This window comes from Danio aesculapii, chromosome 8 (assembly GCF_903798145.1).
Source record: "Danio aesculapii chromosome 8, fDanAes4.1, whole genome shotgun sequence".
NCBI classification, from domain to species: Eukaryota; Metazoa; Chordata; class Actinopteri; order Cypriniformes; family Danionidae; genus Danio; species Danio aesculapii.
Window position 1 is genome coordinate 49422076 of NC_079442.1, and position 18223 is coordinate 49440298.

Here is an 18223-nt window from a genome sequence, read left to right on the forward strand (position 1 = left end):
CATTTCACATTTGGCATTTATATAAATAAATCATACAAAAACATGGGACCCCTACTCTAAATAAATATTCAGTCTACTGGCCATCAACTGCTACTGAGGGAGGAGGAATTAAAAAAACGTACAAAAAAAATCCCTATGTTTTTAAGGCCATAAACCATTTTTTTGAACAATTTGTTATTATTTGCAACAATTGAAGATGGACTTGTCAGGCATTATTGTTTTTTCTTTCATTTTATTATTGCACTCTTTCTGGTACTGCTCTTGTTTGTTCATTGTTATACAAATTGCAACAACGTTTTTTTTAAATTCTGAGATTAAATTTCTCAATAACCTCAGTGGCGTGAAGAGTTTCTATACTTTCATAAAACAGATAACCTTAAAAGTTTTTTTTAATTTTCAGAAATCAATTTTTTTTTGCAAGTGAACTCTTCAATACTCACTATAAAATCTGATTTTCAAACTAAAAAGCGCCGTGCAGTTTTAGAAATTACCATACATCCTGATTTTTTTGCAGTTGAACAACATAAGAACAGTCTGAAAATTTCTGTTTATGCAAATAAATTTAATATGGCCACTAGTAAATGAGTTTCCTTTTTCTTGACAACTTTGAAGTGTTTATTAACCCCTTCGAACCCAGTGTCCTTCACAATAGACATCCCCTCAGCCCTTGTTTTTTGTGGTTCCTGAGCATTTCATCTAATGTAAAGCCTCCAGTCCATGTGAGTGGACGACTGTCATCCAGTTAAATGGTGGTAAGTCTCAGCATGTTCAGTGTTAAAGCATGGCATCACTTCACTCCAGACACAGATGTAAGCCACATTTTCAATGTATTTATTCACATTTATTGATATCTTTGCCAGTATTTCATAGATTGTATGTTAAAAAGAGGAATTGGACTTCCTAATTAAAGTTTAAAATCTATTGTAACATAGCAAGCTTTAGATCAGGATTTTTAAAAATATGTCTGTACATTAGGATGGACAATGGGTTCAAGATCTGTTACTGAAAGTAAATCTCCACTAATGCTGATTGATCTTTATATATATATATATATATATATATATATATATATATATATATATATATATATATATATATATATATATATATATATGTGTGTATTTAAATTAATTTATTTAATTACCCTAACCTAATTACCCTAACCTGCCTAGTTATTGGGGCTAATAATTTTGACCTTAAAATTGTGTTTAAAAAATTAAAAACTGCTTTTATTCAAGGCGAAATAAAACAAATAAGACTTTCTCCAGAAGAAAAAATATTATGAGAAATACTGTGGAAATTTCCTTGCTCTGTTAAACATAATTTGGAAAATATAAAAAAAAAAAAAATAATAATAATAATAATTCAAAGCGGGGCTAATAATTCTGACTTCAAGTGTGTGTGTGTGTATATGTATATGTATATATGTATATATATATATATATATATATATATATATATATATATATATATATATATATATATATAAATGTGTATATATATATATATATATAAATGTGTATATATATATATATATATATATGTATATATATATATATATATATATATATATATATATATATATATATATATATATATATATATATATATATATATATATATATATATATATATATATATATATATATACTATATTGATATACCAATTCATTGCTGAAACAATTTCAAATGCAGATATTGAAGTTGTTGAGCATTTAGCAGATGGAAACATCTCAGATGTGGATATTATGTGGAGTGGTAAGGTAGATATTAAAAACAAGGTGCAATCTATACAATGAAAACCTCAAAATCAAAGTCAAAATGTTACAATGGTAATGTTTGGGATTTTGAAAATAAATTTCAAGATTATACCAGCAATCATGAATGATTCTATTTTGTATTTTATGTTGGTATAATGTTCGGGGAGTAAACTGTTCTGCCCTGATGTTCATTGAAATGAACAAAAATATACATACTTAAAGGCTGTTGTTTTCTAATTATAATTTGGTCTCATTTATAGGAGCCTCAAGAACTGTGAAAACATACTTTTACATTTGTCAGAAACTTACTTGGGTAAAAAGGCTTCCAAATATAAAGCGCCATAGAACCATTTAAGCCTCTAATATTGAGCATTTTCTGTAGTTTTTCTCTGTGTGAAAGTAGCCTTGCTGCTGACGTGGGGTTAATAAAAATAATTCATTTTAAATTCAATCAGTGACTAACCATATTAAATATAATTTCTCTCCTTCAACTTTATGAAGATATTCACATCATCAATGTGCTCGCAAGCACTGGTATTTTCACTCAGATCCAATTGTAAATGGAGTTGAATGTGTTGTTCCCTTTGGCTCAGAAATGTCTAGGTGTCAATGCCAGTCTTTTGTTCTACATTTTGCATTTATTCAGCGAAGGTAAAATAAAAACAACATGTGAAAGCACTGTAGAAATCAAGGTTATTGTAAGTACTGATAATAATTAGTCTAACTTGTTGACCTATTACCTTGCGAATCTATGAAAACACTGTGAACTCATGGGGTTTTAAGAAGCGGATGATTCTGGTTGTTGGAATTTGTGTTTGTTTAGCCTAAAGATGATTCATTTCAGCAGAATTGTTTGTGTAAAAATGCTTCATGGCTGTGTTTGAGGTTCAGGGTTGTGAGATATTGCACTGTAGGCTTTTGTAAGTCCTTTACTCATGCAGTTGGTGGGAGTAATGAACCAGTTTAGTTTTTTTTCAAAGTAAAACATCTCAGCATAGGCTCTGTAGTGGCACACCTTTCGTGCAAATCCTTATGTACCACCTTTTGCAGCTTCTATTCCAACAACCAGTATTTGAAAAAACGCGAGTAAGACTGAATCTTCTTTTAAAAAAGGTTTACTGAAGAAATGCAAACAAAGTTACAATAGAATCAATATTGTAGCTCGGTCAAAAAACTGTGTTGCTTCCAACATCCATAACTGCAATCTGCCTTAAACGTATGAACTAATGACCTCAAGACGTATTACTGTCGGAAGCCAAAATACCAAAGTAAAGGTTTTTAAATTGTATCAATTATTAAATTATGCATTTTAGATAATATAATCACAATGAATTCTTATTTTATTTAAATATCAATTTTCATCATATTTTAACCTTTTTAAGTAAATTATTATCACAAATGAATTATGCATAACTGGCTCTTACAGGCTCATTCTGAAAAAGCAGCCCTATATACATTTCTGGAGATTGTCAATTATGTAGCCAAAAGTATGTATGGCTGCATTTCGTCTTTAAAGCGAACGCTACGCCGTTCCTTTTCATGCTTACCTACTGACCTCAAATATTACCTCAGTATGGACGGCTTTCCCTCTGTTTCCAGTTTCTCTAGTAGCTCACAACGTACGTCGGCGGAGTTGAGACGCAGAGAGGTGTTGATCGCGATCACGGGGTTCGAGTCTGGAAATAAACGGTTCCAGGAAGCAGGTAAAACAAAAACAAAACCCCAAAAAATAAAATAAACAAGTAAATAACAGGGTGAGAATGTGGTCAAATCTGAAAACGTGGTAAAAATCAGGCGGCTTTTCTTTTTCTGGATTGCTTTTGAAAACATTGTCGAGTGGGTTTATGGAAGTGGGTGGACGGGGTCAATCAGTGCTTTTGAAAACACTATCAGTTGGATTTAGGGAAGGAGGAGGATGGGTCAGTCAGTCGACAGCGCCCTCTGGAGGATGTATGCGAGAAGAGCAGGCGAGAATGGCACTCACTAGAGAAATTCGAGGTCTGAAAAGGCGGACACAGCGGCCTCTGGTGGATTTGCGAAAACAAAACTGCAAAAAAAACTACTAGGATTTCTACTGGGATGTATTTGGCGCTCTCCAGAAATATACTTAGGGCTATGTTTTCAGAATGAACCTGGGTTGAAAAATCTCTATTTTGCAGTTTATTGACCTCATACACCCATTTGAATCTTTTCGGTCCAAGACTTCCGCTGTCATTTACTTTAGTTGATTTTCTTTTTCTTTGTTAAAAACAGCTCGTTCTGCTGCCTGATGCTGCAAACTGATATTTTCTTATTATGTTTATGTATAGTCATGATCACACTTGTTTGTAGAGCAAGTAGTTTACTGTTTTCTGCCGTTTATTACTCCTTGTCATTTTCCAATAGGACACTGAATCGGAGGTTCTACAACAAGAGCGACTTTGTTTACATTGTTTAATATTGCTGTTTAAATTTAATTGGCCTGTACAAGAACTGTGTACAAGGCGTTGCAGTGTCTCAGTAGGTAGTGCTGTCGCCTCACAGCAAGAAGGTCGTTGGTTCAAGTCTCGGCTGGGTCAGTTGGCGCTTCTGTGTGGAGTTTGCATGTTCTCCCTGCGTTCACGTGGGTTTCCTCCGGGTGCTCTGGTTTCCCCCCAAAGTCCAAAGACATGTAGTGCAGGTGAATTGGGTGGGCTAAATTGTCCGTAGTGTGAATGAGTGTGTATGGATGTTTCCCAGAGATGGGTTGCAGCTGGAAGGGCATCCGCTGTGTAAAAACATGTGTTGGATAAGTTGGCGGTTTATTCCGCTGTGGCGACCCCAGATTAATAAAGGGACTAAACCGAAAAGATAATGAATGAATGGATGAAGAACTGTGTACAGTGCCACCTGTGTCAGTTGTTTCATGAATAAATGAGTCTTAAGAGCTGTTTTGTTAGTAAATCTACAACACACAGGGCAAGCAGTAATCTAATAAATATTAATAATCTAATAATCTGTTTTCAGAATGAATGACTCTTATGAGCCGTTAATTGAAATGCTCAACAACTGCTAGAAGTTGCCACTAGGAGTTCAGTGAAAATCAGTGAAAACCGAGACTAAATCTACATCTTAGCCTAGCTGGCGGTTTAGTGTGAGAATGCTATCTATTTAATGTGCTATTAATTTATTCAGTATCATTTATTTGTTCATTTTTATTGCTGATGGGTGACACGATGGCTCAGTGGTTTGCACTGTCACCTCACTGCAAGAAGGTCTCTGGTTCGAGTCCCGGCTGGGTCAGTTGGCATTTCTATTGGCGTGTGTTTCCTCCAGGTGCTCCGGTTTGCCCCACAGTCCAAACACATGTGCTGTAGGGGAATTGAATAAACTAAAAATTGGCCGTATTGTATGTGTGTGAATGAGTGTAAACGGGTGTTTCCCAGTACTGGGTTGCAGCTGGAAAGGTATCTGCTGTGTAAAACGTGCTGCGTCCCCTGATGAATAAAGGACTAAGCCAAAGGAAAATGAATGAATGATTGCTGAATTTCATTCATAAGGACCAGTGTCTAATATACAGTTGAAGACAACATGATTAGCATGATTAAATGTGAAATTTGAGTTCTTTTATGAATATTTGTGATGTTTAACTGCAAGAAAAAAATCACAGTATCTCCTATTAAGTCTTATTTCTTATAGTTTGCCCGGGATTAAAAAAAAGTATAATAAAAAAATTTAATGTAGTGCTGTCAAATGATTAATCACGCTTAATTTACATAAATTTGTATTTACATAATATATACATGTATATTTTGTATATTTATTGATATATGTATACATAAAAGCAAACACATACTGTACATAAAATACTAAAATATACCAAATACATATATTTATGTAGCTATTTTTAGATGAAAAGTATTTGTTTTGTTTGTTTTCTGTGTTTTAGTTATTTATGTGTTGTGTGATCTGTCATTTTTAATTATTGTTGTGTTGTGCAAACATTTATAAACTGAAACTAAAAATCACGACACCAACTCCAATAATAAATACATTTCAGTATGATTTGGTTTAATGGTTCAGTTCAGAGATAAAATACAGATGGTATGCTGTAGCACCGGACAATGTTTGTTAGATCATAAATTCAGGACTGGATCTGAGAGAGTCCTGGTGTTTAAATGAGCATTGTTGAAAGTGAGAGATTCACTCTTGGTCTTTCTCCTCCCCGTGAGTGATGATGTACACCAGATTCTTGTAGTCCAGATTTCCAGCAGCGTCTGGAGGAAAAGCACTAAACATCTGCTCCATCTGAGGAAAGATCGGTCGGAAATGTGACCCTGGACCACAAGACCATATCAAATCATAAGTGTATATTTTGTTGAGATTCTGGAAGCTGAATAAATAAGCTTTCCATTAATGGACAATATCTGGCCAGGAAACAACTATAATATAAAATAATAAGAAATATTGCCTTTAAACCTCAATTGACTCCCCAAAAAATCAGGTTCCTTCCTCTTCATAATGACCCCAAACTTTTACAGGGCAATTACATAAGGAAATATATGTTTTATTATGATAAACTGTATATTATTCTTTACATTTACTTCTCAACTTTGCATTTTTGCAGTATTTTTGTGGATATTTTGTATTGGGATGCCCATTTACTACACAAACATGCAACATCATAATTTGCAATCCAGGCTCATTGTGGATATGTTCCCAGGTCTACATTTTTGGGGACAGCGAAATACGTAAGTGGATATATGTCTGCTCCCAGTTTTAGCTTTTGCAAATTCTCCAGAGGCCATTGTGTACACTTTTTGATGAGCTCAAATTTCTCTTGTGTGTCCTCTTCAAGTGTAAATCCACCAGAGGGCGCAATATACACTTCAGCCCACCAGGCAAGCCTCCTGTCGACTGACTGACTGACCGACTGACCCATACATCCTCTTCCCTAAACCCAAATGATAGCATTTTCAAAAGCAAAATGAGTGATTTTACCACATTTTCAGCCTGTTGTTTACATATTTAATTAATTTTGCTTTTGTTTTACCTGGTTTCTGGAACCGTTCTTAGTCAAACTCGAACCCTGTTGTTGCGGTCAACTCCGCTCCGTGTCCCAAGTCCATCGGCAAATGCGGCGAGCCACCAGGCAAACTGGTAACACCGGAAAAGCCATCCACACGAAGGTAAGCGGTCGGCAGTATTGCGCAAAAAGTAACAGAAGCTGTTGTGGCATCATACCGCCCCGTTTTAGAGATGAAATAGAGCCAAATGTACCTCTGGGTACACATTTCGCGTTCTCCAGAAATGTAGACAGGGGTATGTATCCGCAATGAGCATGTGCTGATAATTTGGCTTATGAAAATAATTTTTTAATTCAAGAAATCATTGTAATTCTGACATAAATTCAATATAAAATGTTTCTGGATATTGGCTCCTATCGTAGGGATAAAACCTTTAGAATTATTGTTAAAAAATAAAGTGCAATTTTCACATATATCCAGCAGGGGTCAATAGAGACTCATTTGTTTTCAGGTTATTTTTCTTGATGCTTCGGAAAACTTTTCTTCACGAATTTATGAAATATAGTCACAAAATCACCCCCCCCCCCCTTCTTCACCTTCATCACCCAGAATTTCATGCCTCTGAGATGAAGGGAACATTTAAAACAAAAAAAAAGGAACTTTTTGGTCATCGCCCTGAACAATTAAGTGTTAAAGTAGTTCAAATTAAGCTCTTATAACAATTTATATTACCAATTAGTTTTGATATATTTACAGTAAGAAATGTACATCTTCATGGAACATGATCTATACATAATATTCGTACATAATAAGGAGTTTTGCAATAAGAGAAAATTCATTTATAATAGATTGTGTATTATAACATCAATAATATATACATCCAACACAATGTAGTTTGAGCTCTTGCACAAAAAAAATATGATTAACCGGATTTACTATTTTTTTTAAGGTAAATAGTTGTAAACAGTTTGTAGGGGCTGAATTAAGCAAACAAATTAAGTTGAACATCACTAAATTTAATTTGTTTGTTTAAATTCAGGCCATATGAATTGTTTGCGACCACTTACCTTAAAAAAAAATAGTAAATCCAATTAACAATTTTTTCTGTGTGCCAAAAATAAACTCTTAAAAAAAAATAGGCTAATTTTGTGGTCCAGGTTCACTAATATTATTATGGTGTTTCTATTGTTAGCTGATGTTTACACAGTGTGGATTTCAACGTTTGTGCTCTTAATCTATAGACAAACACAATATAATGTCATCATTCATGTAGAGTACAATTGCCATTGTGACATACGGCTCAGCTGAAGTGTTAGACATAAAACAAATAATCTCAAGATGTCAAACCTCTTCTGGAGAGAATCTGTCCGCTTGTGTTGTCAACATCCGTGACAAACTGTGGAGAGACAAACTCGGGTTTAACCTTTCGAAATAATCGATTCACTTCTAGCAAACACAGGCATTGGGCAGTCTACATGTACGGCATCTAATATTTTAGTAACCTATATCATTTCAGCTGAGTAAGATACTTCAAAACCTCTTTACTTACATTATTAAAATAGTATTAAATGATGTTTTGAATTATGATGTCTGAAAATGTTCCTTAATTATTCAATACGTAGATTAAATACTTGACTCAATACTATTTAGAATTCCTATAAATCTCAACTGTTAATTCAAATATAATTTCAATTCTTTAAATGTGGATTAAACAGGATCTTTTAGCTTTATTAAAATCCCTTAACACTTATAATGTTGTATCAAAAACACAAAATGTTAAAAAATTGTAACAAACACATGCTGGAATAGTTGGCGGTTCATTCTGCTGTGGCGACCTCTGAAATAGAGAATAAGCTGAAGGAAAGTGAATGAATAATAGTTTCTTAAGTATGTGAAATTGTCGGACAAATGCAACATTTAGTCGAAAAATCGAGTTATTCAGCAAAATATCGGCATACAAATATGCGTACAATTACTCTGCTCTTCTGAATTTATACCTTATATTTCATGCGTTTTTCATTCGATTAACTGTTTCCTAATGCACATGAAATCATTTTGATAAAGGAAACCTTTAGCTAATAAATACTGAATATTTGGATAACAACACACACACACACACACACACACACACACTGTAAAAAAAGTTGCAAGTTGGCAATTTTAAGTTGAGTCAACGTTTTTTACAGTGCAATTACCGTGCTTGTCTGAATTGATTTATACAGAACTGTTGAACTTCCAGTGCTCAGCATATATGTGTGCATCCCTCACCAAATAATCTGTTAAATTAATACATTTAACAGGAAGCTTTACAATATTATATTTGACCATATACATTAGTCAGTACTGAAGCCAAATCTGGAACTACACTGAAAAAAATTATTCAAAGATAACTCCTTGGATTTACTCATTTTTTTAACGTTAAGTGGTTGTAAACAATTTATTTGTGCTGAATTTAAACAAACAAATTAAGTTGAACATTGCTCAATTTAATTTGTTTAAATTCAACACAAATAAATAGTTTGCAACAGTTTTGCATGCAACACTTTTTTCAGTGTAATCTAAATTAGGGAAAAATCTTAAATAAAAATTAAAAAAGAGAAAAAAAATCTATTATAAAAAAATATAAATATATTTAGGAAATATAAAATATTTTTTGCTGAAACGTTGTAGTTTTTTTTTTCATTTTGCAATATTTCACATGAGTTTAAATGTATTATATTTTATTTCTAAAGATTTTTGGTGACAAAAATATTATTTTAATAAATGTATCTTTTTAGTAAATCTGCTTTGTTCAAATGCACCAAAATATATTGGCGAAATTCTCTCATAAATGGATAAAAATATATATTCTAAACAGGGTGTACTCATTTATGCTGAGCACTGTATTTAAAGGGCACCTATGATGAAAATCAAAGCTGTTTAGACAGAACTGTGTGTATGTATAGTATGTCCACTGTCATGTTGGAGTGATAGGAACACAATAGGTTTCATTTTTTTAAACCGCCTGACGTTACAATAGGATCCAAATCCCAGTGATTTTGAGGCCCACTGAATTGATTGACAGGCGCCATCATTCTATAATAACATGTACAGTTAAAGTCAGAATTATTAGCCCTCCTTTGATTTTTTTGTTTCTTTTTTAAATATTTCCCAAATGATGTTTAACAGAGCAAGGAAATTTTCACAGTATGTCTGATAATGTTTTTTCTTCTGGAGAAAGTCTCATTTGTTTTATTTCAGCTAGAATAAAAGCAGTTTTAAATTTTTTAAAAACCATTTTAAGGTCAAAATTATTAGCCTCTTTAAGCTATTTATTTTTCTGGATAGTCTACAGAACAAACCATCATTATACAATAACTTACCTAATTACCCTAACCTGCCTAGTTAACCTAATTAACCTAGTTAAGCATTGAAATGTCACTTTAAGCTGTATAGAAGTGTCTTGAAAAATATCTAGTCAAATATTATTTACTGTCATCATGGCAAAGATAAAATAAATCAGTTATTAGAAATGAGTTATTAAAACTATTATGTTTAGAAATGTGTTCAGAAATCTTCTCTCTGTTAAACAGAAATTGGGGAAAAAAAATAAATAAACAGGCGGCTAATAATTCAGGGGGGCTAATAATTATGACTTCAACTGTATACACATGTCCGCAGAAAATTTTTTTGCAAAGAAACTGGGATTAAAACATGTTGCAACTCTCTGTGATCAGCTGCACCTCAATAATTAATTTTATAAGTTTAAAACGGAGTATGTTTGTAATAAAGACTATAAAGACTGTAAAATCGCTGTGTAATTTTGAACCACTATAATCACCACAGCCACATGGTGTCAGTAAACGTGCATATGTGCACGTGTGTGTTTGTGTGTTTACTGCAAACAACATTTGTGTGTGACTCATTGTTTCAGAAAGGCTTGAACAAACTCTACCACAAATACATGAAATAAACTGGTCCGGCGCTGTAGAGGGGCCGATTATAATTATATGCCAATTATAATTATATTATAATGTATATATATATATATATATATATATATATATATATATATATATATATATATATATATATATATATATATATATATAATATAATTAAATATATTATATAATTAAATATATTATATAATATAAAACTATATAGTTTAACATTATAGAATAAATAATCTGATGGGTAGTTTGAGCTGAAATTTTACAGACACATTTTGGAGAGACCAAAGTCTTAACTTACATCTTGTAAAAGGGGTAAAATAGATGCCCTTTAAAGCAAGTACATTATAAGTAACTATATTTTAAATGACCTAAAAATGCATATTTGGATGACAAAACACACGCACAAGTTGACTTAACAGCTTTTTAGTTAAATCAACTTAAATTGAGTCAAGTGCAGAACTTGGGTTGAAAGTTGAGTCACCTTAAAATTGCTGTGCAGCAAGTTGCCTTACAATTTTAAGTTGAGTCAACTTAACAAGCTGTTTAGTCAACATTTTTACTGTGTGTGTGTGTGTGTGTGTGTATGTGTGTGTGCGTGTGTGTGTGTGTGTGTATGTGTGTGTGCGTGTGTGTGTGTGTGTGTGTGTGTGTGTGTTTATACAGAATGTATTTTATGCAGAACTGTTGAATTAATGTACTCTTCTCTTCAAATTCTCTTCATTGTACATGTATTATTATTACGCGTACATATTATTTCTTTTGGAAAGACACTATATACTGTAAAACTGCAGGTAAAATATACTGCCATCTCTTTACACAACTCCTTAAAGGTGCAGTATGTAAGTTTGACACACAGTGGTTGAACTAGGTATTGCATTCCTGGATCAAAACAAACGCAAGTGCAGGTTGCCAGATTAAGGACCAACAGGAGCGAGTGTTCTAAATAAAAGCAATGGCACGCGATAGAAGGAATATTTTCCATATTAAAAGGAGTTTTTGTCCTAACCAACACCTCGAATTGATGGAAAACCGACAATGCTCACCTCAGGTACACCTCATGTGCTTTATTCAGTGTTAAATGCTAATAATGCGAGCATTTATTGCCAAGCAACAGCAGATAGTTCACCTCAGATCTTGAAAATAAAATAACCGTTTGAACTTTAGGACTGTAACTCAGTGCAAGCCAACACATATCAGCGATTCAGCATCTACATTTAATAATTTTAAAGAGGTTTAATGTGTATTAATCAGATTGCAAACCTTGCCATTTCGTTGGAGTGCAGTGAGTGCACTATTCTGTGCTTCTGAATGGCTGTGTTTAAATTGATGTCGTGTTTCGTCTGGTGCAAACAGCCAAATTGCTTATTACAGCAAATCTTGTGGTAAGACGTGGGGCTACAATGTAACCTGCTCACCTAATCTTTACGTTCATAATATTTATATTATTTGCTTATTAATAACCACCTGATGTGAACTCTGAAACTGCGTCTCATTTCAGAGTCTGCTACTGTCCACAGGAGGTCACATTTCGGTCATGGAAGCATACTTTGAGAGCTTTCCTGAATGAACGAAATATGCGGTTTTCCACTAAGACAACCCGGGCTTCTGAAAAATAATTGGCTGAACTGGCATTGGCCGGGTTAAATAACCAAAACAAAGACAGATGTTCCAGCACGTACCGCACATTTTCAAAGCAGAATATCTGACTTTAGCATTGTGTTCAGATAAACAAGAATATTCACTTAGCATGTTTCTGAAATATCTGCAAACATATCATGGTATTTTTATGCATTAGAAGAGTCAAAAACTTAAATACAGCACCTTTAACGATTGTGATTTTGACTGTAATGTAATGATGCACCTTTTGTAAAGATGCTTTGAAACATGTACATTATAAGCAACTATATTTAAATGACCCAAAAATGTAATCTCTACTTTATTTTGTCAGTGAAAAAGTAATTTAATTACAGCACCTAGATACTATTCAACTAATTACACCCAAAACTGATCATAGGTCACCAAAACAAAGTAGAAATGAATTTAGATGTACAGTAGTTGTGTTATTTAGCTTTAATGAGACTCACAAATCCTTCTTCAAGGTCCCCTTTCCCTCTGGGTCGAACACTTTAAAGGCATTGAGGATGGTCTCTTCTGCATCGGCACCTGCGTGGGTTTTTTAAAAGGAGGCAATAGACAATTAGTCTTTCGAGTCCTCAATAAGAAATACTTTATACAGGATCCCTAGTGGAATTTCTACCGTAATTTTGGATCTGATCCTATGGGAATTTCCACGTGCTGTAGGCTAATACAAGAGCCTCCCTATAGGCCTATTAGTGTTCCCAGTATGATCCAATTACTCTGCAGGACATCAGAAGGAAAGAAAAGTCCCACTTGTTTCCATTCCAAATTAGGGCTGTGTGATATTAGACAAAAAACTGATATTGTGATGTGTAGCTTTTTTGCAATATATATTAAGATATGAATATAAGAAAGAATTTGGAAAGAATTCGTCATTTTACATTGATTGGGTGATTTTGTAGGGGAGTGCATAAAATATATATAAAAAATATATGTATGTGTGTATATATATATGTATATGTGTATATATATGTATATGTATATATATATGTGTCTATATATATTTTTTTATATATATATATATATATATATATATATATATATATATATATATATATACGTATATGTATGTATATACGTATGTATATGTATGTGTATATATATATATATATATATGTATGTATATATATATGTATGTATATATATATATGTATGTATATATATATATGTATATATATATATGTATGTATATATATATGTATGTATATATATATGTATGTATATATATATATATGTATGTATATATATATGTATGTACATATATATATATATATATATATATATATATATATATATATATATATATATATGTATGTGTATATATATATATATATATATATATATATATGTGTTAGGGAAGCAGACGGACAAGTTAGGTGAGTATATAATGAAAGATGTTTATTACAGCAGAGGAGCAGACAAGGATAACAAAGGGGATGTAACTGTAGTATGGTTGAGCTGATATTCCTTCTTCGGAGCAGGATGGATGACAGACACTTAGGGAGACCGAATGCACACACCAGAGGGCTTGCGGGGAAGACAGACTGAAGACACACTCAAAACAGACAGGACACCGGGAACACTGGACAGACTGGAACGAAACAGAGAGCAGGTAAGTTCAAGAGATTAGATCAATGTGATAGTGACTACCAGGAGGTACTCGCTATGAGTCCGCTTCGTGGGAACGAGACCGGACACTGACTGAAGTGAGGTGTGTGCTTATATAGTGAATAGGAGTGATTGGGTGCAGCTGTGCGTGGTTAATACTCAGGTGACGGTGATCGTTGCGTGATGCTGGTGGAAGAGCCTGGCCAATCCGTGACATTACCCCCCTCCCCAGGGCCCGCTCCTGAGGGCCTAGACCGCCGACGCCGTGGTGGTCTACCTCGTCCACGAGGTGCTGGGAACTCGGGGTGATTGGAGTGGAACTCCTCCATAAGTGCGGGATCTAATATATCGGATCTGGGGACCCAAGACCTCTCTTCTGGACCATATCCCTCCCAGTCTACGAGGTATTCCAGATGACCACCACGACGTCGGGACCGTAGAATGTCCTTGACTTTGTATATAGACCCTTCTTCTGACATCAGTGGAAGAGGGAATTCCTCTTCATGGCCAGGCTCTGTGGAGGGAATCAGAGGGTCGTGAAAGGGTTTAAGGAGTGACACGTGGAATGTGGGGTGGATTCTATATTGTGGTGGTAGCTGTAACTTATAGGTGACTGGGTTGACCTGTTCCAGGATGGTGAAGGGACCAACAAATCTGGGACTAAGTTTTCGGGAGGGCAGTCGCAAGCGGATGTCTCTGGTGGAGAGCCAAACTTTCTGCCCCGGAGCATAGGCAGGTCCAGGAATCCTCTTCTTGTCTGACACCTCCTTGGCTCGGCGAACTGCCCTCTGGAGATGGTGATGAGCATCGTCCCAGACCCTCTCGCTCTCCCGGCACCAGTAATCCACTGCGGGGACGTCAGAAGGTTCGCCATCCCAGGGAAAGAGTGGAGGTTGGAAGCCCAGAATACACTGGAATGGCGTAAGTCCGGTGGTAGGTTGCCGCAGGGAATTCTGGGCGTATTCCGCCCAGCCCAGAAACTGGCTCCAGGAGTTCTGATGACCGTGACAGAAGGTCCTGAGGAACCGCCCCACTTCTTGAATCTTCCTCTCAGTCTGGCCGTTGGTCTGTGGGTGATAGCCAGACGAGAGGCTGACGGTCACACCTAGGAGTCTAAAAAAGGCTTTCCATAGTCTGGAGATGAATTGGGGTCCTCGGTCCGAGACTATGTCTTCAGGTAGCCCAAAACATCGAAAGACATGGTTAAATAGGTTTTCAGCCGTTTCTAGGGCTGTGGGTAGACCCTTCAGAGGAATCAGACGACAGAATTTGGAGAATCGATCTACAATGACTAAAATGCAAGTATTACCTTCAGACGATGGGAGGTCTGTCATGAAGTCAACTCCTAGGTGTGACCAGGGGCGGTTTGGGATGGGCAAGGGATGGAGTTTTCCTGCAGGTAGATGACGAGGACTCTTTGACATGGCACATTCTCTACAGCCTTGGATGTATCTCCTCACATCCCTCGCCATGTTCGGCCACCAGAAGCGTTGGGATAGCAGCGAGAGGGTGTTGTTGGCCCCGGGATGTCCTGTGCCCAGAGAGGTATGACTGGAGTGAATGAGATCTACCCGTTGATTTTCAGGGATGAATCGTCTATTGGGGGGACAGCCCGGCGGAGTTCTGGACTCTGGGGTGGCGACAACTGTTGGAGCAGACCAGGTGATGGGACAGACAGTGATCTGATCTGGGAGGATGTTGGCCGGGGTCTCACTTATTTCCTGTTGGTCATGGATTCTGGAGAGTGCATCCGCCCGGATGTTTTTGGATCCTGGTCGATATGATATGGAGAACTGAAATCTGGAGAAGAATAAGGACCACCGGGCTTGACGAGGACAGAGTCTTTTTGCCTCTTTAAGGTACTGTAAGTTCTTATGATCTGTGATCACCTGGAATGGGTGTTTAGCTCCCTCCAACCAGTGTCGCCACTCCTCCAGGGCGAGCTTGATGGCTAGAAGTTCACGGTTCCCGATGTCATAGTTCTTTTCCGCCGGGCTGAGCTTACGGGAGAAGTAGGCCCATGGATGGAGTAGTGAGGGATTACCATGGAGCTGGGACAATATGGCTCCTACTCCGGTGGTCGATGCATCCACCTCGACCACGAAAGGTAAGTCGGGATTGGGGTGAGTCAGGAGTGGAGCCTGCGTGAAGGACTTCTTGAGTCTTTTGAAAGCTGCGGCCGCTTCGGGTGACCAGGATAGCGTTTTGGGTTGATTTTTTAGGAGGTTGGTGAGTGGAGCGGTGATAAGACTGTAGTTGTGGATGAAACGGCGATAGAAATTGGCAAACCCTAGGAATCGTTGGAGTTCTTTGATGGTTTTTGGTTCAGGCCAGGAGATGACGGAAGTGACCTTCCCCTCGTCCATGCGAACCCCTTTTCGGTCAATGATGTATCCGAGGAACTGAACAGATGGTAAGTGAAATGAGCACTTCTCAGCCTTGAGGTACAATTTATGGTTCCGTAGGGTTTGTAGGACCTCCGCAACGTGGTGGCGATGTTCGGCCTCACTCCGGGAGTAAATCAGGATATCATCAATATAGACAATGACGGAGATATGGAGGAACTCCCGGAGGACTTCATGGATGAAGTTCTGGAATACGGAGGGGGCGTTGACCAGACCATAGGGCATGACCAGATATTCGTAGTGCCCAGTAGGGGTCACAAACGCCGTCTTCCATTCGTCCCCCTCGCGTATTCGTACCAGATTGTAGGCGCTGCGGAGGTCCAACTTAGTGAATATCCTGGCGGATCGGAGTTGTTCCAGGGCCGCAGGGACGAGAGGAAGTGGGTATCTGAATTTGATGGTTCCTTGGTTCAGGACTCGATAATCAATACATGGCCGCAGCCCTCCGTCCTTCTTGGCCACGAAGAAGAAGCTTGAGGCCGCGGGTGACGTGGACTGGCGAATATACCCCTGACTCAGAGCCTCCTGAATGTACTCCTCCATGGCCTTAGTTTCTGGAAGGGACAACGGGTAGATCCTACCTCTGGGCATAGGAGCATCAGGAAGCAGGTCAATGGCGCAGTCCTATGGCCGATGTGGAGGTAGCTGGGAAGCTCTCTTGGGGCAAAATACGTCCTCGTATGAGGAGTAGATCTTCGGGATCTGGATGGATCGTTTCTCAACTGGACTTTCGACAGACGTGACGTAGACATTTATGGGTTTCTGGATCTGCAAGGGTAGGTCGGGAAAACAGCTGGAGACGCATTCTTTACCCCATCTTTTGATTTCTCCGGTGCCCCAAGAGAGGATGGGATCGTGCTTCACCAGCCACGGGCGCCCTAGGATGATGTCCATTGATGCTCCCTCCAGAACCAGAAATTGAATTTCTTCCTTATGAAGTAAACCTACTCTGAGAGTGACGGGTTCACATTTACGATGGATACGTGCCTGGGAATGGATATCGGAGGTTATAGGTTGAATCTGGTAGATGTGCGTCGAGGCTTCGGTGTGGAGCTGGAGGTGGCGACAGAGGGCGTGCGAGATGAAATTTCCAGCTGACCCGGAGTCGATGAGAGCCGTGACTGAAATAGATACAGAATGGGCAGTTAACTGAACATTGGTGGTGAGAGGGTGCATTTTTTCAATGGGAGAACTGAACACACTCACCAAGGAACGTACTGGACGAATGGGACAGTCCAGCCTGACATGTCCTTCGGCACCACAGTACATACACAGACCCCGGGTCAGCCTCCTCTGTCGCTCAGTAATCATAAGTCTACCAGATTCGACGATCATAGGTTCTGGTTCTGGAGGGGCGACTGGCTCTGGCGGACGAAGGAGTGCTTGTGAGATTGATGGGAGATCATGCTGGTAGACCTTCAGACGATCAGAACATCGAAGTGAGTGTTGGATGAATTTTTCCAACCCCATGGTATCGTCGAGGGCTGCCAGCTGTAACCTCAGGTTGGGCTCCAATCCGAGCCGGTAAGTGGTTAGGAGAGATCGCTCATTCCATCCACTAGCAGCAGCCAGAGTACGAAACCGGAGCGCATAGTCCTGGGTGGACATGGCTCCCTGCTTCAGATGATACAATTGTTCTCCGGCTGCTACTTCTCCATCTGCGCGACCAAAGACCTCCTTGAAATATGTGGTAAAGTTATGAATGGAATTGGTTACCGGCCCAGCTTGCTGCCAGATGGTCTCAGCCCACCGGAGAGCCGACCCAGAGAGAAGGGAGATGGTGAATGCAATTTTGGACCGATCTGTGGGGTATAAATCTGGTTGCATTGTGAATATCAGAGAACATTGTAATAGAAAGCCATTGCACTCCTCCGCCCCGCCAGAGTAGGGCG

The 18223-nt window shown here is 37.5% G+C and overlaps 1 protein-coding gene across 1 annotated transcript in view; it reads right to left on the reverse strand.

The window, feature by feature from the left end:
* Positions 1–5768: 5768 nt before the first annotated feature.
* myl2b (myosin, light chain 2b, regulatory, cardiac, slow) overlaps positions 5769–18223 on the reverse strand; it is a 28841-nt gene continuing 16386 nt past the window's right edge. Inside the window, exons 5-7 of the mRNA XM_056464130.1 lie at positions 12765–12843; positions 8093–8141; positions 5769–6026 (exon numbers count right to left, since the gene is read on the reverse strand). Coding sequence (XP_056320105.1) covers positions 5922–6026; positions 8093–8141; positions 12765–12843 — 233 coding nt within the window. The 3' untranslated portion in view covers positions 5769–5921. The remainder of the gene's footprint in view (positions 6027–8092; positions 8142–12764; positions 12844–18223) is intronic.